Here is a 26,110-nt window from a genome sequence, read left to right on the forward strand (position 1 = left end):
TAGAGCATGACACCCCTCCCCTGGTGGCCTCCAGGGGAAATTCTAGAATTATTGGCGTCCATTTTCGTGCGGCTGTGACCCATGTGCAAAGAGTTTGACATATTTATCAATATTTGCGGACATAATTCTGGTGATTGGAACTTTGAAAAAGTTCTAACAGCAATTTGGTAAGTTCTTCACACTTCCTCAAAGTTTCTTGAAGGATCTATTCGTAAACTTGATCGACTATTTATTATTGTACGGAGAGGAGTTGAGCGCTGTAGACGTTTTCGCACGTGAAGCTTGGGCTCCGTTATTTTTGGGGATTTCGGGGACGTTTGAGAATTTTATTGGATTATTTCAAGTGTTTTTTTCAGACTATTGAATGTCTTTCCATTTTGGTGGAATTTTAAAATTAGTGGGTGGAGCTCGCTTTCAGAGGCGATTCTAACCTAGAAATATTTCAGGGTGCGATGTCGCGAGGTAGATAGTGTCTAAATTAAGGTGTTTCGTGGGAAAAGTCAAAATAATTAACAAAAATGGGAAAATTCATGTCAGAAATGCAAGAACAACCTCTGAAGATGAGGCCCAGGGGTCTATACTTTTCAATCCGATAGTAAGGGCGGGTGGGGTAAAACGGACACTTTAGACTTTTTTTTTAATTATTCATAACTCAGAAACAACTTGAGCAATTGAGCTCAGTTTAGGCTCGTCACAAAGGGAAAGAATTGTTTTTTCTGTGTTGAAAAACAAATAATTAAATTTTGTCAATATTTCAACCCCTCATTAACATAAAAAAAAACGCAAAAGTATCCGTTTTACCCCAACCTCCCCTAACAGTGTATCTTGTTCCCTTCTAGAAATGCCAGTAGCTTACGAAGTCAAGTCCTCCTGGGCAGACGAAGTCGAGGAGGAAGGTGGAACCCTGCCCTCTCCCACCGAGGTCTACGAGAACGGTTTCAAGGTCCTCACAGAGTACAAGTACAACGACGATAACAAGAAAGTCAAGATGGTTCGCACCTACAAGATCGAGAAGCGAATAGTCTCCAAGACGATCGCCGTTAGAAAAAACTGGGCAAAATTCGGGGACTCGTCGGACGACAGACCAGGGCCCAATCCAGCAACTACCATTGGCGCTGAGGATGTCTTCATGCAGTTCATCTCCAGCAAAGAAGAGGAGAACAAGGTTGAGGATGAGTCCCTGGATAAACTGAAGAGCATGGGCGACAAGGGAATAGTCAAGTGTCGTAATTGTAATGGAGACCATTGGACATCGAAATGTCCCTACAAGGACACTGTTCTTGCTGGTGGCAAGGTGCCTGATGACAAGAAACCACCGACACGTCCTGGGGCACCGGAGCCTGCACCACCGGCCGGTGGTGAAACTCAAAAGGGAAAATACGTACCACCGAGCATGAGAGATGGTGGCAACAGGCGTGGAGACTCCATGCAGATGCAGCGACGCGATGATACCACTGCCATCCGCATTTCCAATTTGTCGGAGAGCACCAACGAGGCTGATCTTGAAGAGCTGGTCAAACCATTCGGCTTCATTCAGAAGCAGTATCTCGCTAAGGACAGAAACACTAATCTCTGCAAAGGCTTTGCTTATGTTCACTTCAAGTTCAGGGCGGAGGCTGCCAGGGCTATCAGCCATCTCAATGGCTATGGGTACGATCATCTCATTCTGAATGTCGATTGGTCGAAGCCACCTGCGCAGCAGAACTAAGAGGATTTTCATCATCTTTGGGTGGGTTAGAATATGGGAGAACGGCTTGAGCACGTGTGTCTGGGAAATGTCAAGTGGTTTTTTATGTCTCGATGGTTCTCTGCCAATGTACATGGTTTAGTGTTTGATACACTTTTCCATTGATGATTCGGCGGTTGTCACGGACGTGAGTGGGTTCGGGAGGAACTGACGAAAATCTTTTTTGGTGGAGAATTTCGTAGGGTATGAGAAAAAATTGTCATGTTTTTGGATAGAATCATTCGTTCTGGGGATAGGGGGGTAATGAAGGAAGAATATCATGTTGTGCTCGAACCGTTTTACCAATGTTCCATGCTGATTGATTGAGGGGTGAGGAAATAGGTTTTAATTGCAAAATTGTGTATTTGAAGATGAAGGTCAATAAAGATATTCCATTTAATTAAGTACAGTTTTTGGGTAATAGTGTTTCGTATTTTTAACTGAGCGAATTCGCCAATTCTGTATATGAAAACTGTGTGGCTGATGCAGTTCAGTTGGGACGATTAGACTGATGGTTTCAGCTACGCAAGTAGCTACAGGAATAACGATACAGGAGTTCACTTTTCGTCACAGCGTGATGACAAATTTTTTTCTGTAGTTAGTACATTGAGGGAATCAATGAGGAATAAAGATTTCGACCCATTAGACTTTTTGTATTTTTTTTATTAAAAAATCCACTCAACAACGGCAAAGCAAAATACATACAGCATGATTTTTTACTACAATTATTTCGAAATATGTTCTTTCTTTAATAAATATATGGACTATGTATACCAAAAATCCTTAAAATTAGGTTCTATTATCTATGGCGGACACTGTTGCAATATACCCATGCTCTAAGTGCAGGGATTAACTCCGAAACATTAACTTAACAAACTCTCAATTTGTTAATTTGCAAATTTGTCAATTCTTGGTTGGGTATTATTCGTCTTTTCTGTCCTATCAATTGGTCTTGGTAATTACGCAAATGCGATTTTCTATGTCGTTTCTATTATCAGTTTGGATTATTAAAAAATGTCATTTGTTCGTTTCAACGTAATAGCTCGTTTCATCAAAAGTAATTAATCAAACCCTCATAATGCATTAAAATGCTGATTTTTGTTGATCAGTAATTTAGTCGTTACGTGACTTATTGTCGAATCAGAAATCGTATCTATATACAAAATCCTTAACATTTTTTATTATTATATTTAGTCCTAAACTAGAGGCAAAAATGCCTGTATTCTCCAGCTCTACAAAATTCGCAATCAATTTTATTGGAAGAAATGAAAAATCAAGATTGATTAGATTTCTTCATACTCATTATTTTGGAAATAGGAATATTTCTGGAATTGACAGGTTAAAAAAAAACGTTAAAAAACCATTTTTGCAGAGTTGCAATTCTCTGCAAACAAAGGATTTTCTGATAAATTTTTTTAAACCTTTCGATTCCAGAGACATTTTCAAAAAGAAATGCAAAATTATCTTTGGAAAATTTCCTTTCTTTCCCAATAGATCACTGAATTCTCGTAATTCGAAATATATTTTAAAAAATCTCAAGGTGAATCGATTTCGATTGTGAAGCTTTGGAGAGCATGAAATCACAAAAACTGAAGATAAAACAACTTTATTACCTCAATAACATTAATAAAAAAAATTACCACACAGCACATTTGTTCTCTGGGTTCATTTTGGAGCCCACGGGGCATTTGAAGTCTTCAGCAAATTCTGGCATATTGGACAGTGGTCCTAAGATACGAAATTCTCCAGGACTGTGGAATCCCGTGGTGATGCGGAGTTTGAGTGCCTCAGGGCGGTAGACGGAGCACCAAGTGTTAGCTGCACTTATCCAGAACATTTGTCTTGGGGTGTAGGGAAGTCCAGGGAGCATTGGCTCTTGACCATTGCGTGCAGACCAGTCGTTGTAAGCTAAGTAGGCTTCTTTGATACCTCCATTGTCCGCAATGTTCTCTCCTTGAGTATTTATTCCATTCAACTGCAGATTGGAAAAGAAAAAACGTGAATTCATTAAATTTTTTCATAATTCCTTCACTTTATATTGACATTTTACCCTTACAGTTGAATGGAAAAGAAGAGCGTAGGAGAAAAAAAATAATATAGCAATTGGTAATTAAAATTTCTCAATTATTACTTGATAAAATAATTCGGAATTTGAATATTTCAATTGATGGCTAATTTCTCGTTAATTAAAAATTATGATTATGCCGATGTATGATGAAGATGCGAGGAAACAAGATGAATCAATGTGAAATAGAACTTTCAAATAATGAATCGATAAATTTGGAACAATGGAGGAGAATAATAAATGGCCAGAATTTAAACATTTCTCCAAATTACACCTCTGATTTGGTTCCACTGGGTCCCACTGGACAACTACATCGAAATTAAATTGAAATAACTAGTTGATAAGTCAATTCGTCGATTTGCTTTACTTACGTTCAACCCAACTTCTTCGACTGAGTAATTTCCATATTGATCGATCATACATTGTGCCTTAGCGAGGTATTTTTCTTTAGTGGAAGGTGCCCACCAGTCGACAAGATTTCCCTCTTTATCGAACTGTCGTCCTTGATCATCAAATCCATGGGTTATCTCGTGCCCAATGACAAAGCCAATGGCACCGTAGTTCATATACTTTGGACGATCGTTGCTGAAGAAAGCACCCTGGAGAATACCCGCCGGGAACTCTGAAAATTTTTTGAATAAACATCACCGTGAACTCCAGTTTCACAGGGTAGCATCGCTTTCCCCCTTCTCAATTTTTGGGAATTGATTTGACATTTTGCGGCCGTGGTATTAGAAATTCCAAAGAAACCTGGTCTCATATGCCCAAAAAAATGTTCACATTTGGATGGCTCCTAAAAGAAACTACGTAGTTCATAAAACTTTGTATCTCAGAGGAGATGACAGAAACTAAATATTTCCGAGAAAATTCAAAAATACGTAACTCACTAACTCCGATTGAACACCGTCTAATTAGCCTGATGCCTTTATCATTTTTATTTTAATTGAAATCAATTACTCACGTATACTATTCTCAATTGAAGAGTAGAAAGCATTAACAATGGCAGGTCTTCCATGTGTCACCCAGTCGCTCTTATTAACCGGTTTCCTCAATTTGCTGAATGAATACTCAGTTCCGAATAACGTGAGATTCAGAATATTCTGGAGATAATTCTCATCGCTGAGCTCCAAATCCTGATAGAACTCCTCGAGTTTTCTGTCATCGAGAAGTTCATCAGGATAGGCAATATGGCTGGTCATGGAAGCAGCCTTCTCCAGCGCACTCTTTCTCGTTTCGTCGTCCATCCAGTCAACCTTCTGCAGGATCTGATTAAACTGCTTCCGGATATCCTCAACCATCTCAATGGCATTCTTTTTAGCATCCTCATTGAAGTACTTCCGAACGTACTGAGCTCCGACGCTTATGGAGAGACTTCCTGAGACGATATCAACGCACTCTTTCCACCTGGATTCCCTTTCCATCCTTCCACTGAGGGCAGTCGAGTACTGAAGCTGTCGTTTTCTTATTTGGTCATTCAAATAGCTGACTGATGCTGCTGCCGCCCTCCACATCATGTAGTTGGCTTGAATTTGTTTAGGAGTGTCTCTCATGAGTTTCTCGAGATTTGTGATAAAGCTGGGGACATTGACGATAGCGATTTCGCTGTCGTCCACTCGGATGGAGGGTGGGAGTAGGCGGTTGAAGTACTCCTTCCAGGGGATGCTGGCGTACGTCTGCGAGAGCTGGGCGATTGTCATAGGATTGTAGAGAAGCGTGGCATTACGGCGTTTCTCATTTGGTAGAGAAATCTGGAAAAGCGAATTGTTAGAAAATATGGATCGCAAGATTATGTTGGGGATACCTTTGGGGAACACGGTAGGGAGACTACGGAAGTAATTTCAAAAAAGGCTTACGTTAGCTAATTTAATTTCAAATTTGAGAGACTGGAGCAGTTGCTTCTCAGCGAATTCTCGTTTGGCACCAAGGATCACTGCAATGTCCACCATGTAACTGTAATAGGCCTTAACTATTTTGTCATCTAAACCTTTGGATAAGTATTCACGTGACAGCCCCAGGGATGCTTGATCCAACTGAAAATTAATTTTTTTTTAATCAGAATTTGGTTTTTCATGGCTCAATTCAATTCAATGCAATTCAATGACGTACATCAATAACTCGCTTTGTACTATTCTTCAAGTCCACACCGATACTAAAGTCGAGGAAGTAATCGACAGAATATCCCAGGTCCTTGAATTTGTAAACCGATTGAATCCAGTTGAAAGTCTCTTCGTTCCACTGGTCTCCCTCTAGAACTGGCCATCCTCCAAGTTTCTGCAAGATACTGAGAAGTGGCTTGAGACCCTGAGCTTCAATTGCAGCTGAAAATCATCACAGATATATCAATTAATTTTCTCTTACGCTTAGTCATTGTCGAAATAATTACATTTGTAATTGGACAACTTAATCGAAATGTTCAATAATCAGTTGTCTAATTTGTCTGAAAAATGTTTTTGCACTCACTCTTGTTCATGCAGGATTTGTACAAGTTCTTTGCAAGTCTGAATGGTTTCGCTTCCATGGGAGAACTCGGTTCCTCAATACTGATCCTCAACTGCTCCTGGACTTTGTCACCGATGACACTAAACGTGTTGACACTGACTTTATCGTCTGGGATAAGTGTATCCTTTAAGAATCCACCGCAGGCGAATTTGTAGAAGTCGTCACAGGGCTCCACGTCTCTGTCCATGTTTTTTAAGACCTTTGAAGCTACAGAATAGAAAAAAATGATGGATTATTGTACAAAAAATCATTCTGTGAAGAAATATCAAAAGGTTTTTTGTGCAGATGTTTATATTTTCTAGAAAAGAATATTTTAACAGTTTCCGAACACAGAGAGGAGATAATCGCAGGAAATAAGGAAAATTTCCTGAATTATGGAATATCTAATTTCTAACATTCATTTTGCTGAAATGAATGAATTCACTAATTGACTCACCAGCATGAATACAAGCCGGGGTTGTGCAGGTAGAATCTGGTCCTCTGATAACAGTTGGGGTTGCTTTCTCAAGTGGCCGACCAACGGGTGCTGCGACTGCGAATGGTAGCATCTCGGTTTTAGCAGAAACTATTCTCGAGCGTTTACGAAATCGTGTGCACGTGCAGAAAAAGCGTAATGATGTTACATTAATGAATAATGGTGACATTAGGATGTAGAGGGTCATGCAGAACTCGATAATTTCGTACAACATTCTAGGTTGAAGTTTCATGTTTCTTTTTTTATTTTTCTCATTCTTTTGCTCGTTTAGTTTGAAATCAACTCTATTGTCAACAAATGAAGATCTGATCTTCACGTTTCCTTGTCCGGGGATTGGTACTGGCCCCTCCGCAAACTCGTAAAACTCAAAATCCCAACGGAAAAATATCGTTCACGACTAGTGCTATGCACCGACACAAACAAAGGTTTTTGAGAAATACGGCTCTACTTATATCAAGAAACTTCTGACTCGAAAATTTTCAAGAGTAAAATATCTTGGACTAAGAAAATAAAAACGTGCGTCAAGTAATTCTGTACTTGTGCTAAAGGCGAGGACAATTTCTTGATGGTAAAAAAGCAATTTCTCAAACCAAGTAAAATTGCCTCAATTCGCTAGTCTTGTAGCCTCAATTCTAAAATATTTCAATGCAAAAACCACCTCAATTGATTTGAGAACTCGTTTTCGTGATATGAAGAAATTGCCCTCATCCTTCGGACAAGTATAAAATTTCTTGGCGTAAGATTTTTTTTTCTTAGTGTGAGATATTGTGCGCTTGCTAATCTTCAAGCCACGAATTTCTCGATACAACAGTAGAGGTACGCGCTTCCATAAAGAGGAGAAAAATATAAATAAAGAGGGTTCAGCGGGTTTCAAATAAGATACCTCGCTCGTTGCGCCTGAATTCAATGAAATTTTCATTTTTACTGAATGAACATCGATAACTAATCAATTTATGTGTTTAATGTTTTGAATTTGTATCGCCCGCGTTCCCTTTTCTCTCTAAACATAAGCCCGCGTGACAGAATGGCAGCTGATGTTGGGGGATTGTTGGTGGACTCGAGAATAATCACAGACGAAAAATTACGATTTTTCGATGGGAAAAGTGAGAAAAAAAATCGATGTATATTTCTAGTACTTGAAAAAAGTGGTGTGACCCCCCTTAAGGTCATTAGACCCTCATAATCACTTCGTTAGTCCCTCCCGTTTGACCCTTAACACCGTTTGATCTTTATAACTACTCTCTTCTCGTTGAAAAATGACCGGGGCCATAGGTATCTTATAAGAAGCCCACGGAACATGAACATTCGGGAGGCGATAAAAGCGTCGAGAGTGGGGGTAGGCCTCGAGTGCTCGGAGAGCGAGGTATCTTATACGAAGCCTCTACTGCACTTCTCAAAAAACACTTGTTTTCTCAGTGCGGGGTTTTTTTACTCGCGTGGTTGGCCAGTCCTCGCCTTCGACTCGGCCGCCAACTCGACGCGAATAAAAAATCCCATGGCACTCCCTGAATTCGTATCATTTTATCACTTGACTACTGAGTGATGAAATCATCGCAATGATGATTAATTTCATCAGAAGTAATCAGAAGATTTTTTTGAATCGGGAAGCTAGTCGGCATCAAGAGTGTTGCAGACTTTATGAGATAAAATCCCCCATTCCAAAGGCAATTACGTGTTGCAGAAACATTTTTAACTTCATGAAAATGTTTATTAACTCCTAAATCATCTTGTCATGGAATCACGAGAGAAAATCAAAGTGTAATCATGATATGAAATATTCGTGATTACTGCTAGATCTGTTCCATGTCTTTAAGTATGGAAATTGCATTGTAACTCAACGAACTAAAAAAAAATATAATGGCAGACATTTAAACTCGTGAGAAAATCGTGGAAGGTCGGTAAAAATAGAGAGAATGATCCAAGCAAGATGAAGCAAAAGGTCGATTTTAGTTATGACATTCGTATGAATTTATTTTGATTTCGAAAAACGGATCAAATTTTGCGATTAATTTCGAGCATTTGTTCCCCCTCAATTTCACAAGTTTCGATGGATATCTATTCGATGACATCAATTGAAGCAAATGGCAGATGTAAGTTTGCAAGTAAAATGCCAGGGAAAAGGTTACTCACCTGCTCCGTTATTGTTAACATCGCACGACTTGGAATTCGCTACCATGACGCCAATACCGATTGCCAGGGCAATACACAAAAGGATGCCAGATACAGCGACAACCGTTAGCCCACGCTCCATTGCTGATCTGCGTTTCCACCATGTTGGGTTCCTGAGAATGAACAAAAATTATGAATTAATCATTGCTACACTGAGAGAGAAACGACAAAGTTCTCAAACAAGTCTTACTTGTGCCAAGAAAATAGTTTTTTGAAAATGATCAACAAAGGATTTTTTTGTGCCAAACATGCAGAGTGCGCCGGAATGAAAAATTTTTGTCGCTAAAATAGATTTAGTAGTTCAAAAAAAATTGTATTCTCCGTACACGCAAGAAATGTCATTTCTAGCACTACTCCTTCGTTGTTCGAGACTCCCATACGTATTTTGCTCCCGAAAAATCTTTGTTTTATGCGAAACAAGGGATAGTAATTTTTTGTTTAGGCTGTCTAATAATCACAGACAAGAAATGAACCCTTAAGTGAAACAATAACAATGATATGATAGCAATCTTGTAACTTAGGGATAAAATATTTGTTGATAAATTTTCCTCTATCTGAGATATTTTCATCCTGAAAAGTCACCGTCTGGTGTGAATTATCCGCCTCTTGAGCCGAATATTTCGTTGCTGTCGAAAGCAAACTCGTAGAAGTGAAAATCACTACGGAAAAATATCGTTCACGCCTATTGCCATGGGGTTTTTTACTCGCGTGGTTGGCCAGTCCTCGCCTTCAGAAATATACTATTCCCTTCATATGGTAAAAGGATATCAGGACTCCTTATTCCTATGATCGGATTCCAATTATTATTATGAAAAGGAAATGAAAAAAGATTGAGAAAGGGATAATCGGCCAGAAAATGGATTTTTTTCTTCTTTTATATCGGCCGAAACTTCGAATCACTTTTTTTCTTCAAGGATTAGAGGAATATCAATATTGCAGCAAGAAGAAATTCAAAAAATGCAAAGAAGTGAGCGTGAAGAACTAAAAAAATTATGTCTCAATGTCTCCGGAATGTTTTAAGATCGATATATTTGTTCGAATAATAAACACCCATAAATTTGATTTCTATCCTTGTCTATTCATAGAGTGAATAGAATAAATAACAGAAATTGAGAATTGAAAACTAAAAATTTTATCGGATTATTATTATGTAATACTACAAAGCTTCGGTCTGAGAGCTATAAAAAATCATAAACATTGAAAAATAATTGACACGTCGTAAAGTTATTTTTATTATTATGAATAAATTGGATTTTCATTTCATTTCAAAAACACTACAATCGACAAACAAGTGATTGTTTTCTTGACTACTTCAATTTTAAGAGCGAATATCTTATTTACAAATCAAATTTTTTTTACGTGAGAAATTGAGTAACAAATATTGTGACGCCTGAACAAATTCCTATTTCAAATGATTCCATTTATGGTTCATGTTTCTACCATTTCTACTCGTTCATTTCAAGTTGAGTAACTGTTTTAACGATGACTAAGTAAAGTAACCCAACCACATAGTTCTTTTTGTTCTGGATAATTATAAATTACAGACGTAAATTGCAAAATTCCAGGGGATAATAAATCGGCCTTGCTCATAGAAACGCGAATTGATTTTTCCCGTCTCACGTTTTACGAGTTCAACCGGTGGTGATAGTAGTAGTATCGGTTATCGTTTCTCGTTAAATTTCAAGTGAGGATTAATTTTATTTGACAATGAGAATTGAATTTTTACACTTGAACTTTCTTCGTAGAGGAACAAATCTCCCGCAGAAGAGGTCCTCTCGCATTTCTATCTGAAATCATTAATTATCGAGACCACTTAAATCCGTCGTGGGGATCTCTCATTTTTAAGTTCATTTCTGATTTCTGCTTGAGGTATTTATGATGGGGTCAGGGGGGGGGGAAGTCAAGAAATTGATGATTTTTGCGTCCGAATGGAGCATTGCAATCCCACATTCTCTAATTTTGATTGGAAATGATGTAGAATGGCCTGAAATTTTGAGCTATGATTCTTTTTTATTTTAGGAAAAATGTGTACAACAACAATTACGAATTAGTTTTTTGAAATTCAACTCCTAAACAGCTAATTTCGTTTTATTTAATATAAAAATCTGCACCATTTATGTAAAATACGCAGGAAAATTGTTGTTAAAATATTGAAAATATTTTACATGAATGGTGCAATTTTTAATTTAAAAAATAACGAAATTAGCTGTGTAGGATTTGAATTTTCAAAAACTAATTCGTAATTGTAATTGTTATTGCACATATTTTTACAAAAATTTTGAAAAAAAACTCTCTAGCTCAAAAATTCGAGGCCCTGGACTATTTTCAACATTTCAAGCGTCTGCGGGGCAAACGAATGATAAAAAATCATTTTTTTCTGTTGATTATTTATTTTCAGCCGTACATAATCGATCTTCAATCTATGAGAAATCTCATTCCAATAACTCGTGACTTTTAAAACTCATGGTAGTCTCCCCTTAAAATGAAAGTCCTGAGAACTCCGACAATTTCACTTTTCCTTTAAAAAAAACGATTCTCCGAGTAGAATGAATGAAGAAAATTTATTGTGCAAAACAATCGATGAGAACAAACGTCGCAATTGTTCTACCATAAGTCCTAGAGATTAATCGAGTGAGTTGCAATGTAGTACTTGTTACGGTTCATAATCATTAACCTCATACTCTACATTTATATTTTCTCATTCCCTTGACGACTGTGAAAATAAAAACTGAGTTTCATTCACCCAGTGACTCTCACGATAAAACTATTAAGGGGTACTCGATAGTGAACACTAAATTCTCTTCACTTGTGAACAAAATAAGGGATACTTAACAAAATAAGGGATGATTAACGAAGGGTCAATGCTCGGAACTAATTTCCAATTGATGAAGATAATTTATTTCCCTACAATAGGAATGTTATAAAAATTTTCTCAATTTACTAGCTCCCGAGAAATGAGAGATGACTTTAATAATTTTGTTGATATACAACATTATTGAACTCATTTCCTTTTTGTGACTTCGCTCTACAATTCGATCACTTCCCCTTCGAATATTCTATCAAACCTCGGCATTATCGACGGCATTTAATCTCCAGTTCATCGAGCCGCGAAATTTCGAGATTAAAATCACTTTCTAATGCCTCGCATCGCTCACCATCACAATTTTCGTATCAAAAATTCTAAAAAGCCAATATAGTACACAAAATCAGGTGGCGAATCTGATATCTAAAAACCCGAGAAATAAAAATAAATTTAAAGACGGAGGGAAATAAAGGTTCAGTTTTTGAGGATATATCTCTGGTTTATTAAAAGTTTCTATTTTAATGACTATTCACATTGAATTTCTCATTTGACCCCCATTTGACCCCAAGTTTCTGGACATTTTACAATAATTTTATTATTCAAACATTGCTGGCTGTCGGTCTGACTTTGAATCTCTATATTGAATAGTCCGAAAACCATTTTAACCCTAGGTTGGTCACCCGTGTGAGGGAATCCCCGCTGCGCGTCGTTTTTCTTTACTTACAATTGACTGGCTAACCGGAAAAATTAAAAAAAAATCGACTTTGTCAACTGAACTTTGTTACTTTGATCCTGCATTTCTGACCGTTAGGTTATAGTCTGAATTTTGAGTACCGAATTTTCATCACCAGAAGTCGATTAGGATTCTTCGAGGGATTTTTATAATATTGAGAGATATTTAATTCGTTAGCACCTTGTTGTATTATTTTCACTATTGAATGCCGGCAATTTCGTATTGCAGCCAGCACTCCAATCATTTGATCCTCCCGTGTTGCCCTTTCATTCATTTATTTTTCATTTCATTGAACTTTTTCCAAATGTCAAAGTTCCTTTGAAAATCCATTTTGCTAGAATTAATTCCACAATATTCTCTACAACCCGGCGATCAGAAGGAAATAGTGTGGTTGATTTTTTAATGGCATTTTCGTGATCAATTATCACTGATTGATACTAAAAATCTGATAATTATCTCGAAAAATCCGTAACACAGATATTTTAAATTCAAGGACTGTGATTAATTCGGATAATTGGCGATGTATCATTACATCCTGATTCCGCAATTTTGGTAGTTGTCGTTTCTGTTACGTTGGAAACTGCATTTGAAGACGCTCTCAGACTTATCCGTGGGCGGTTGTAGATCCGCTAACGAGCGTAACTCATTTCCGGAAATTTAAGGAGAACTCTCAATCATAAAATTGACTCATACGACGTAATGAGCATTCCGGTTACGAAGTTTACGCAATTCTTACATCCACAATCTGACATTTCCATCAATCTAGACAAATTAATTTGTGAAATTTTTCATCTCACATTTTTTTACTTTCAATTTCATCGTTTTTTTATTTAAGCAGTTTTAGACTTGAAAGTTTACTCTGCTCAATTTCATCTTTCTGCGGAGTTTTTCGATAAGTCATGGACACTTATTGAATCTTTGATGTTGATGTGATTCGAAATATTTACTTTTCTCAGTAACTTGAAATCCAATTATCGAATTGTGTCGCGTTAACGTGGATTAGCCTCTCTCGAGGCTAAACAGCTTTATTTCAATGATTTTGTTGTTGTGGAAATTCAGGCAATTCCGTTTAGAATTTTAGGAAGACTTCAGTCGTCTGTAAGTGGGCGCAGATTTATCACTGAGTGATTTTTTTAAATTGATCAAATTCATTGATTTTTTAGGGTGCATTAGTGTATAGATTTAATAGATGTTACTAATGCGTGAATATGCCAGATCGACATTAATATCAATTTGGGGGGGTAATCAATTCCGGGGAATTTATCGCGGGAGAGAAAAGCTCAGTAACCTCTTTTTGTAGGTTGATATTTATCGTAGTCCTGGGCCATTGTTCGGTCAGTTGCAGGAATTAATCCATTTTTTTTTAATCCAGTGTAACGATTTTTGAAGACTCTATTCCGCTTATCAAGTACACGGAGAGAAATTTTTTAGAAAAATTCTAATGCTAGCACGGGAAAAGAGGCGCAAGGTGACGGCCAGGAAAAAATTCCAGTGCCGGCACTAGAAATTTTATTGGGGAAAATATGAATTTCGTGAAAATGTCAGAAATCTTCAAAAATTTTACCAAAAATATCGAGCTACTTCAGAAATTCTTCCCACCGTGAACGAACGAAAAAAAATATCAAAAGAAAGTGATTTCCAAAACCGGAAATGAGCATTTTTTTCTCATTTCCCGTGCGAAAATGGTAAAATTCAATTTTTCTAATTAACTCATCAATTAAAAAAAAGCACTCAAGTGGTATTTCATTAAGGGAATATCGATTGCATCCCACGGCTGACTCGTCAGGAAATTATGAAACGCAATCATTTTCATATGTCCCATGTTATCAAATTATATTGCGTGCGTGTAACCGCAATACATGAGATAACACAGAATATCCCGTTGAGAAGCCCAAGTCAATTGTATATTGATTCTCAGGTACATCGTGGATTGCCACAGTACCATTTTTCTTTCTGTTTTCATTTCCGTTTTTATTTGTCTGAGGCAGAGTTGCGTTTCGACTCATTCTGACAGTTTAATTTTTTCAATGAATGAAGGGACACAAACGTCAATCAACTTTTCACCCCAGATTGGTGACCCTGAGAGGGAAACACCCGCCGCGCGTGCGTTTTCTTTAATTACAATTGACTGGCTAACCGGAAAAACTCAAAAAAATTTGGCTTTGTCAATTGAAGTGTCTAAAAAATTATAGTAGTTTGTAGAACAATATATTTCTCAAAATTCCTCAAGAAAGTAAATTTTTTCGAGCAGATGAATTCAGTAGTGAAGTGGTAAACGAAGCTAAAGTCGACTCATCTCTCAGTTGAGTTTTTGAGGAATATTTCCAAATCTAAGGGAGATAGCGAAATTTTTGTAATTACATTTGTTGTAGCACTCAATCGGCTCTACAAAAAACATTTTAACAAAAATTGTGAATCTCCCTTAGATTCCGAGATATATTCATTAAAAACTGGTCAATAGTCAAAATTGACTCATCTCCTTTTACCACTTCGCTACTGAATTAATTTTTCCCATATTCAATGAAATTGCCCATCGTGCGACGTTGCCGGAAACTCGCTAAACGCACCCGGGCAGTGTACAGTGAATTCGGCATCGCTGATCCTACGTAACACGGCAGGGAATCCCCGCGGAGGTGACTAAAGTCGCAGGGTCGCTTTTGGTGACGAGACTAGGGATAACTGAATTTTTTGGAGAGAAAAAAAAGTCGGAAGTCTATTTTTACATTGCAGAACATCTGAACTCTCCATTGAAATAAAAAATGAAAATATCTTTTAGGAGAACTGGAACAATTTTTAAGATTATTCGAATAATTTTTTTTACAATGTAACAATGCTATCATAAAATGCTTTTGCTGTGGTCGTGATTATGATTCCGTTATGAGTCAAAAATCCAATTTGCTACCTTCAATGAGAATAGCAGAATGCAGTGGTAATTTTTTTCTGAATTGAGTGAGAATAACTGATAACTTAATTATTTCTAATTATCCCTTAATTCCCGAAATTGCCATGAGTCTACATTTGAAATGGTTCGAGGGCGTTCGCGTGACTTTAAGAGAAAAAAGCGCATCCTCGTGATTCTTTACCCGTGACATTATACCGAGGGAATACATTGGAGGAAGATAACACCAAGCAGACTTTATTATGTTACGTCAGGGGCTGCAGAGCGCGTTACGCCAACGCTCAACTGTTGCTGACGCTGCTCCACGTTTTTTGTTATAGATAGATGCCACAGCAAACGCAATTATCTCATAATTTTAGGGTAATTATTGGATTATTCCTGCATATTATAATTTTCATGTCTTTTTGCTTCCGAACGGAAGCTTTTAATCGCTGAAATTTAAGTGCCCAATTTTTTGTGTTACACCCAGAAAAATGATTTATTTGATTTTAATAATACAAAATAATTTTTTTTTCAAGTTAAATAAATTTTTTTTGCTATTAATAAATCTTTATTTGATCAGAACAAATTCTTAATTTATACCAAGTAAACAGTAAATAAATTAAATAAATTTTTTGACAGAACGAAATAATATGCAAAAATTTTGATGACATTTCAATTGATGATAGTCTTATCGCGTGAAAGAATCGAAGAAAAGAGCAGCGAAGAAAGAATTTAAAAAAAAAGAATCCATTCGGAAGCAAATTGCTAATTTAACTATACTCATTTATTTAAGAAATGCAATAATCCACTTGTTTAATCAAATAATTCAAATGCAATCAACTCCAGTCCTTGCATGTTGCTGAAATACGATTCATTATCCGGAATGTAAGGGATTGCTGGCCTACTTTAATCCTGGATTGATTTGATATCGAGAAAAATAAATAAAATGTTCATTCCGGATGTATGCACTTCGTGACGGTCGAGTGATCCTCCTTATCAGTGCACTCCATTGTTTGAGAGTAGTGTATCTTCCAGAGATTACTGAACCATTTTTTACTCCATGAAGAACAAATAATGGCAATTGTTTAAACAAACTTTTCATGATCAAACATACGATCGTAATAAAACAAAATGTGATCCTTATGTTCCGCAAAGTCATCCATTAGTGAAATAATTCCACAGCCATACTGTCCTACAATATAATATTCAGATACGAGTGAGGCAAAGTCGAGGGCTGCCAATCACACGAGCTGAAAATTCCCGCCGCCCATGTGTCGAACAATAGTTTTTGACAGAGATGTTACGTTCATCGAGTGGCGGACCTGTGCCTTTTTCGTTAAACCCGTCTGGTCGCCTCCGCGGGGATTCCCCGTGTTATTTACGCTCTAGCGTTGCCGAATTCACTCTACACTGCGCCGGGTGCGTTTGGCGAGTTTCCGGCAACGTCGCGTCATGGCCAATTTCATTTAACGTGGGAAAAAATAATTCATCTCGTTGGAAATAATTCGCTTTCTTTAGGAATTTCAGAAAATATGGCATTCTAAAAACTGCTGTAATTTTTTAGACACTTCGATTGACAAAGTCAATTTTTTTTGAATTTATGCAGTTAGCCTGTCAACTGTAATTAAAGAGAAATGACGCGCGGCGGGGTTTCCCTCATAGGGTGATCAATCTAGGGTTAACAATCTAGGGAAAAGACTTTTCGTTTACTTTTCGTTTACGAGTAAACGCAACGAGTATTAAAAAAAAGATTTCCTTTACCAAAATGAAAAAACAAACAGTGATGAGAAAAATAATTCTTCGTTGCATGTCGATTCTCATAAAAGTGGGACATTTCTCTGATGCCTTACAACTTTAATGACAAGTCAAAGAGATGCCGATTCTAAGATAAATAACCCTATTGAGGTCCAATCGATGTCAGTGACCCTCTCAAGGTAAAAAGAAAATAAATGAAAAAATACGGATTCTTTAACAGCCCACATGTGAAAACACGAAAGACCACGGGACATATTTTTGAAAATAACACGCGCGTGATGTAGTTAAGAATCTTCAACTTCATCACGCGCCTCAGGAAAAAAACATAACTATACGTCTTATATTTTTCGGCTTGGAGTCTTTGGTGTGAGCTGGGGAAGGAGGGGGAGAAGGCGACCGTTATTTACATAATCGCCGAGTAACGGTAATGAAATCTCCAGATGAACATTGGGCTGAGAGGATTATACTCGTGATCGTAAATTTTTCGGCGTCATTCTCCTGATTATAACAATGACAAATTCATAATTAATTGAAAACGAGTGATTCTGGGAGAGCCGGTCTGAGGGATTTCTCAAGAAATTCTTTTCATTGGTCTCTAAACTACGAGGAAATTATGGAAATTAGCTATATGTGGACATAATTTTTGACCCATTCACAATAGTTACCAGAAGGTGGTATTTGATATTCCTGTTATTTTTTTCAATATTATTCAGAGGTAAAATACCAGTCTCAAGAAAGAATTTTCTAAATTCTAGCGGTCATAAATTCTAAAATAAATTTTTCTATAAAATGCGAATTTAGATTTCTAATTTTTAGAAAGGAAAACATTGAAAATATTCAGGAATATTCCGATGATTTCAAAATTTTCAAGTTCTTTTGGTCACAGGCTATTTAATTGAATTTTATTGTTTTTTTCCGAGTGAGAATTTCCGCGAAATTAGAGGAATAAACGGTATTAATTCTAGTGACAGTTCTAAATTCAATCCAGAAATTGATAAAAATTAATATTAGTCCATTTATCATTGGACTTTACGTTTTTGGGTTTTGTTTATTTATAACAATTCAATTGTTTATAACGCGATTTTGCGAAAACGGTTCGAGTTAACGAAAAAAGTTTCAAACAAAAAATGTCCCTTATTAAAAAATCCATAATTATCGTCTAATAACGTTTGGCCCAAACTTCCCTAACCCTAACTTCAACGGATAACGAAATAATTTGATGGAAATGAGGGAAAATAGCGCCAATTTTCGTATAACGCGATATGAAATCCAAGTTATCTTGGACAATTTTTCAATTTGTTAAATTGTAAAGTGACGCATTTTCTAGACCGTTTTCTAAGGAATAATTTTCATTATGAACTTTTTTTTCTCTTCTCGATATTCTATTTACGGGAATATTTGAACGAAAAGACGAGTACGAACGATTAAAACTAGCGAATAAAACAATTAAATCCTTATAAGTAAACAAAACTAATCACATCTCGCAAAACAGTATAAAGTCGGTCTCATTGTTCACTGTTGCCCGGAATTGTCTTACACACGGGCCAAAAATTTCTACACACGCGCATGCGACTCGTGTAATTGAAAAAATTGTGAAATATGTGCAGCAACGGAGAAAAATGAGATGGATTAGTGTTAATTTTTCATGAAAGAACATGCAATGTAATAAAATCATGAAAATTCTTCACTACACGGAGAGAAATATTCAGTAAAAATTACGGAACTTCAATTCACTCACCGATTACGGAATGAATTCAGAAAATTTAAGTGACGGTATCGTAATTTTTCACTGGAGATTCAGATAAAAATTACGGAACGCTCTGAAAAAATTCCATGACAGTTCCGTAAAATTTCCTACAGCCACATTTCGCTCTGGAATTCCGGAAAAGATACGTAATTTTTATTGAATATTTCTCTCCGTGTAATTTCTGTGATTCAATTTTTTTTATGTTAAAATTAGGTAATAAACTCACGTTGTTTTAGTTATAACTGCGAGTGAAACAGATTGATAAACGCCTCGATCCCAATCGTTGCCGACTTCCCTCATAGATACAAATCTTATTCATTCCCTTCCGGCGCACGCGTTCCGCCAACACTTCCGACGACTCTTTCTCATGAATTTCCGATCGATCGAGTTTATGAAGAAGAAAAATAGTGTGCAGAGAGAGAGAGAGAGAGAGAGAGAGGTGGAGAGAACGGGGTTGAAAGAGGGTAAATACAATTTTTTATAACTCGAGAAAGTACCACTATGGATTTGTGTTATCGGAGGTGGAACAGTGGCCGTGCAATCACGGACGAGCTGTGCACTTGGAGTGCCGATAAATCGCCAACTACGATATCAAGAATTATCGGGAAAATGCATACGGGCTTCTGCACACGTGCGAAGTACGACGGGCGGCCAGGGGACAGTGCAAATCATTGCAGTTTCTCTGATGGGAAAGAAAACTGATTTCTTCCCATTGTTGTGAGAATATGTCGTGAGTTACTGGACTCTAGAGGAGAATTTCAAGTTTTGTTCTTATGTATTTACTTGAAAGATTTTTTACGGAAAAGATTTCTCGATGGTTAAGGATGTTTAGCCAAAACCCACATCATTCACATAAATATGGCAATTATGGGATGATTATGCTACATATGACCCTGAATGAACTCTATCGACAATTATTAACATTTAGAATTATTTTACCCAGGAAAATCTCTTATTTGGAAAAATTGAAAAATAATTGAGGGTGTTCATTCAAGGTCATGTAGCATAACCATCCGATAATTCTGCATAATTGTAACATTTAAATATAGACATGAATCACCAAGGAATGACTGGGCTGGAGGAACACGCTCCTAAGAAAATAAATTCTTCTCCCCAGAAAATTATTGTTTCGCAAACGTAATTTTTTTTCTCAGTGCAGCGTCTTTTACTGTTTATTCTTGAAGAATAATAAATAATTACTGAAATGCCATTTCAAGAGGTGTTACCCATCCATGTAATTTATGTAATTTTTTTGTTATGTAATTTTCTAAATGGTATTGAATAATTTTGAACTGTGCTAAAAATAATAACTTTTCAGAAATTTACATTTTTTTTCTATGAAAGACAAAATATGAAAATGAACAGTGACGAAGTCGTAAAGGCTAACTTCGTTAGCATTTCGAATTGGACTACCCCTGCATTGTGAAACGAAAACCATTTATTATCATTGAAAATAAAAGAGAAGTGATTGGCTGACACACGAGACTCCCACATATAATTTTACACATTTTTATGTTATACGAACAAGGTCCATATTTCAGTAATTGTATTAACGATGAATTTTGCTCATGAATAGATTACACTACATCTTTAACAATTTTTCAATTTTCACAGAATTAGTAATGCATGAATAAACAGCATATCCGTGAAAACTTTTTAGACATATGGAAGACGATTTTGATGAGCAGTAAATAATGAGGAAACAATAAAACTATTCTTGTAAACAAGACGAAAACAGTTCGAGTGAAATTGTCCTATATATACAAGTGGGTAAAGTGTATGGACAAAAGAGTCGCCTAATTCGGGGTGTGAAGATCAATATTCACAAGACTTAAAAAGTTTTCCCAACATGTTTTGACATTTTCTAAATTCTTTTTGCTAAAATTTTCGGTACACTTGTTAGAAATTTTCATTGGGTGACAGTTCCACTGAAATTTCAAGGAATTTTGTAATTAAAAGGTCACGATTAGAGGGAATAATCAATGGAAACTATAAATTTTAGTTCAATGATTCCCCTGAAAATTACTTCTGAACTGCCCAGAAAATTCTTTTTTTTCTGTAACAGTGAAGTGCGATGAATCGCGCCAACAACAAAAACTGGGTGCATCAGATATTCCATTTCAAACCGGTTAACCCTTGACCCTCACTCTCCAGGAAGTAACGGGGATTTTTTAGTGTATTGAGAAGCTCAAAAAACTGTTTTCTGATTTTTTTCAAAATTATGCTATCATATAATTTTTATGATTTTTTCCGTTTTTCTACATTAAGAGAAATATCGACATAATATCACAAAACCAATTTCTTGCGTCAAATATCTCATCTCTTAAGGAGAAAACGCGTCGGATAAAAATTCCGCCTAACGATTCAGGCCGTGTAAGAATCCAGTGAAATGTTTATGACTCGAATACAAACACTTGGCGATAAAGTGACAATTTCTTGCCCCAAGAAATCATTTATTTTGTGTGAAAAGATGAGAAAATTACAAAAAAAAACTAAAAGCTTCGATTCCGTGAATCATGGATCAGAGACTTTCATATTCACAATCCCAGTGATTGAAAAAAATATAAGATTGAGGGTTAGAAGTTGACTGGTTCGGCATGGAAGACGGCATATCCACGATTTTCCGAAATTTTATGGAATTTATAAACAAGAAATATTATGAAAGTAACCCAAAACATGAAGGACGTTTATTGATGACCAGCCGTGCTCAATTGATTACGAAATATCAAGTGCGTGCTCCTCAAGAATGTGTAAAACATGACATGCGCGACGCGTGTGCATCAAATCAATAAATAAATAAATAAACTAATCACATGCATTCTTTCACTCGAAAATTCTCCGATTGTTCAACTGCTTCACGGATTCGCATGTTTCGCAATAAATTCCATTAGTCAGAAGATATGTGAGTGCGTAATTCAGCCCGACAATTCAAGAATTTTTTCCATGGAAAAATTATGGTTCTCTTCTTTTCCATTGATTGAATCATGAATTCAGTAGTGAAGTGGTCAATCGGTTTAAGTCGTCTTAGCTCCCGCACTGGGAGAAAAACGACGAAGTTCTCAAACAAGTCTTAGTTGTCCCAAGAAAATAGTTTTTTGAAAATTATCAAAAAAGAATTTTTTTGTCCCAAACATGCAGAGAGTGCGCCGGAATGAAAAAATTGTCGCCAAAATAGATTTAGTAGTTAAAAAAAAATTGGATTCTCTGTAGACGCAAGAAATGTCATTTCTAGCACTACTCCTTCGTTATTCGATGCTCCCATACGTATTTTGCTCCCGAAAAATCTGTTTTATGCGAAACAAGGGATAGTAGTTTTTCGTTTCGGCTGTCTAATAATCACAGACAAGAAATGAACCCTTAAATGAAACAATAACAATGATATGATAGCAATCTTGTAACTTGGGGATAAAATATTTGTTGATAAATTTTCCTCTGTATGAGATATTTTCATCCTGAAAAGGCACCGTCTGGTGTGAATTATCCGCCTCTTGAGCCAAATATTTCGTTGCTGTCGAAAGCAGAACAATTATTCATGTTTGAGACTTTCAAATTCGAACAAAACAAATTCTTTTTTGGCAATTTTCAACTAGCGATTTTGTTGCCCCAAATAAGACTTGTTTGACAACGTATTTGTTTTTCTCTCAGTGCAGTTGAGTTTTTGTTGCATAACTCGGAATTTAAGAAAGATAGCGAAATTTTTGTAAGATCTCTATCGATAGTTTTCACTTTTCTTCACAAAAAAGATTTTCAGGACAATTTTGCCAACTCCTTCAGAATTTAAGATATTCATCGAGAACTGGCGCCAGAATGGAATTGACTTAAACCGTTTGACCACTTCACTACTGAATTAATCAATTTAATTGAATCAGATTATTTTGGTTTCACTTGAATTCCAAATAAACACTGATTATGAATCTCAAACTTGTGTCATAAACCTCCAACATCTCGCGTAGGAAAAAAAACTTTCACCGGATGCTCCACCCAACAATTTCACGCATACACGTTTTGCGAAAAATCTCCAACACTCGCAAGTGAGAGACAGAGTCTAGAGTTCAAAGACCGTTGGGGTTGACAAATAATTAGGGAGAAACTACTTGTTTCTCTCCCTCTATTTTTTTTTCTCCTCTTCGGGTTTTGTTGAGGTGGACAATGACGAGGAGTATTTCCTTGAGAGCGCCGAGATCAACATTCTGCAATCTAAATTGCGACAGTGGAGAGATCACCGTAATTTCTCGATACAGGAAGTAAACTCGCGAAGAAAATGAAGCGAGTCTTTACGCTTTATTATCAAAATTATTATTTTCTGATCTAGACTGTTGGAAAATTTTGGAAATTTCATGGAAAATATGATAGTAATTCCCATGAGTAAGAAAAAATACATGAATAGATGAAAAAATATAAAATTACATAAACTTTCAATTTTTCCCTGAAATTTCATGGATTTTTCTGAATTTTTACGGAATAATTTAACTGACAAATCAGGTATTTTATTGATTTTCAGATCATTTGAACCGAAAATAAATGGAATATTTGATTTTTCAATGTGAATATTTTCTGGAATTCCAGTGGAAATTAAAAACGATAAAAATTTCCAGGATTTGGCACGGGAAATGTCGACGAAAATTTTTAATAGTGTACTTTGTTTTCTCAATTCAATAATGATAGAAATTGGAGGTCTGTTTCTTCCAACTGAAATGTGCAAGTTTCCAAACAAGTATTGTTCAACGATTTAATCTCAAATTAAAAATTAATCATTAAAATTAATTATTGATTATTTTAGGTCATCAGGACATTGCAATCATATGAACTAGAAAAGTTTTTTTAGGCCATATGTCGAATGACATTTTTTGTCATAACGGGCGCTACGCGTTCGTAAATCGCAGTCTTACGGTCGGAATGACCAAAATATTTCTCCTGTTGATTGGAATAATTATTGAGACTTGATGAAATCATAAAAAATGGATTTTTCTTATTAAAATTTTAGAGAAAACAATATTTCTCCTGTTGATTAGAATTATTGAGCTTTCATCAAATCATAAAAAACGAATTCAGTAGCGAAGTGGTAAAACGGTTCAAGTCTATTTTGACTATTAGTCAGTTTTCAATGAATATCTCGAAATCTAAGCCAGGTAGCAAAATTTTTGTAAAAACCTTTTTTGCAGCTCTCACTTCGCTCCATAAAAAAAGTTATTACAAAAATTTCGCTATCTCTCTTAGATTCGGAAATATTCCTCAATAACTCAACTGGGAGATGAGTCGACTTGAACCGTTTTACCACTTGGCTACTGAATTCTTCTCATTAAAATTTTGTTAAAAACAATAGACGAAACAATATTTTTCCTGTTAATTAGAGTAATTATTGATACTTGATCAAATCATAAAAAATGGATTACGCTTCTTAAAATTTTTGTTTCACTCATTTTGAAAGTTTGAAAAATAAAATTGAGGGAACAAACTTGCGAGAAATGACTGTAATTTCCATGTTTTTGTTTCCCTACCCCGGCACGAAAATTACGTAAATCTCTCGCAATTCTACAATTGTTTAGCGCTCATTTGTGTCTGTAGCAGATCACGGGATTGGAATCGATTAGCGACCTCTTCATAATCGACTCCTCAGGATATCCCGAGGAAGCGTGCCACTGAAGGTCATCCACTATTTTACGAGTACGTTACACCGTCTGTCGACGTACCGGTGGTCAACATTGCTGGATTTGCGGCGATTTTCTTCCAAATGCGGCCCACATCCACAAATCCTTTTTATAAACAAATTGTGCAATCTTCATTTTTTAATGAAAATAGAGTTTTTTGATTTCCAAGTGACAAATAAAATACCAAAAGCAATGAGAACGTTTACTTTATGTCATAAGACGTTGATCAAACAAATAAACATGAAAAATATTCGCCAGAATTTAATGATTCACTGTTGAAACAATCCAAGTTTTTTAAAATTCATTATTGAATTATCACTTTTTTAATGGAATTTCCTCAGCTACGAAACCTCTGTTTTCTCCTAAACTCACGTCATCAGAACTGAACAAAAAATTGCAAGAAAAATTTTGCAACAATAACTGAACGCTGTACCGTGAAAATTCGCTGGAAATTCGTTAAAATTCATCCGTTTTTCTTGAATTTCTTCACCACCACAACACAAATTTTACTGTTTGTTTAGGAAAATTAGTTAGGACGAAGAAAATTCATCTCTTGCCCCACATTTTCTCTTAATTTCAAATGCAAATTCCTGAAATACAATTTGGCTCTCGAATTAAAAAGCAAAACGATAATTTTTCGTGTGATTGTCTTCTGCATGCGCTAAAATTTAATAGATCGTTGGATACTCCCAATGACAATCATCAACTTGATGCAAGAATTTCACAGGACCTTTTTTCAGGAAATTCTGCTCTCGACGAAAAAAAATCTCAAAATTTCCAACTAAATCCCTTTCCTTGTGAAATATACCTCCAGTTACTAAAATTAATATGCAATGCGAACACTTTAACACTCTATCGCTGAATTATTGATCACAAAAAGTCGAAACCATCATGAATCAAATCTACATTCATGAACCCCAAACCTGAACCCAACCGCGTAATTTCAATGCTCGGCGTCGCACGAAAAACACCACAGATTCCCCCGAAAAAATGCCGCATGGTAAAACCCGAGTAAACGGCGCCGTAAAATCGCTCTGATTTCCATAAAATAAATCCCTTCACTTACTTGATAACAGTCTGCTTCATGCTGTTCGTCATTTTTCCAATACGTCCCGCTGTTTATTTTTTTGAACTAGCACATAACACTGAAGAGCACAAAATCCAACCGAAGAACCTCAACGAAAGCCAAATAACAGCTATTTCTATTGGAAATTATTTTTGTTTACGTATTTTATTCAAATAAATCGGCGGGACTATGCTCGAGGGTCCGGATGGATCGGATTGGAGCGCTAGTGCCGGACTGAACGAGCGCGCGCACTTCTCCACTGTATTTAACCCATTGCGGCGCGAGCTCACGAGGAGTATCGGTGTGAGGGGAGTGGGGGGACAGTCTGTGTAGTAGTGCGTCATAAGAGAAGCACGGCGAAGCACGCACACACTACAAAAAGACGAAAAGTGGGATGCCACGACGCGCCGCAATGGGTTGATGTATTTATGGCGTACACTGAGAGACAAACGACAAAGTTAAACAAGTCTCAAACTTAAACAAGTCTTACTTGTGCCAAGAGAATAGTTTTTTGAAAATTATTAAAAAAGGATTTTTTGGGGC

General features: G+C 36.4%; 2 protein-coding genes across 3 annotated transcripts; one reads left to right on the forward strand and one right to left on the reverse strand.

Moving 5' to 3' along the window:
* The first annotated feature begins 40 nt into the window (after window positions 1–40).
* On the forward strand, window positions 41–2,373 carry LOC107041080 (eukaryotic translation initiation factor 3 subunit G). The gene is made up of 2 exons (XM_015261461.2): window positions 41–167; window positions 840–2,373. The coding sequence occupies exon 2, from the start codon at window positions 842–844 to the stop codon at window positions 1,706–1,708; it is 867 nt and encodes a 288-aa protein (XP_015116947.1). The 5' UTR covers window positions 41–167; window positions 840–841; the 3' UTR covers window positions 1,709–2,373.
* Window positions 2,369–25,788, reverse strand: LOC107041079 (neprilysin-2). 2 transcript variants are annotated; one of them, XM_015261460.2, is made up of 9 exons: window positions 25,568–25,788; window positions 8,896–9,047; window positions 6,727–6,822; window positions 6,252–6,497; window positions 5,898–6,109; window positions 5,645–5,821; window positions 4,753–5,539; window positions 4,163–4,413; window positions 2,369–3,701 (listed from the first exon to the last, which is right to left on the reverse strand). In XM_015261460.2, exons 1-9 carry the CDS (start codon window positions 25,597–25,599, stop codon window positions 3,363–3,365), a joined length of 2,292 nt encoding a protein of 763 aa, XP_015116946.1. In that variant the 5' UTR covers window positions 25,600–25,788; the 3' UTR covers window positions 2,369–3,362. The 2 variants fall into 2 exon arrangements, with proteins under 2 accessions (XP_015116946.1, XP_015116945.1); XM_015261459.2 differs by having other exon boundaries at window positions 6,727–6,855.
* Between the last annotated feature and the right edge of the window lie 322 nt (window positions 25,789–26,110).

Source organism: Diachasma alloeum, unplaced genomic scaffold (genome assembly GCF_001412515.2).
Source record: "Diachasma alloeum isolate Michigan unplaced genomic scaffold, Dall2.0 Dall_scaffold_00354, whole genome shotgun sequence".
NCBI classification, from domain to species: domain Eukaryota; kingdom Metazoa; phylum Arthropoda; class Insecta; order Hymenoptera; family Braconidae; genus Diachasma; species Diachasma alloeum.

What these genes read in the sequence shown, in the direction of transcription:
- LOC107041080 (XM_015261461.2), top strand. Translation starts at nt 842, where the DNA reads ATGCCAGTAGCTTACGAAGTCAAGTCCTCCTGGGCAGACGAAGTCGAG.
- LOC107041079 (XM_015261459.2), bottom strand. Translation starts at nt 25,599, where the DNA reads ATGACGAACAGCATGAAGCAGACTGTTATCAA. An exon ending in ATGAAGCAGACTGTTATCAA is followed by an intron (nt 9,048 to 25,567) that starts GTAAGTGAAGGG and finishes GTTCATTCTCAG; the next exon opens with GAACCCAACATGGTGGAAAC. An exon ending in GTACAAAGCGAGTTATTGAT is followed by an intron (nt 5,822 to 5,897) that starts GTACGTCATTGA and finishes ATTAATTTTCAG; the next exon opens with TTGGATCAAGCATCCCTGGG.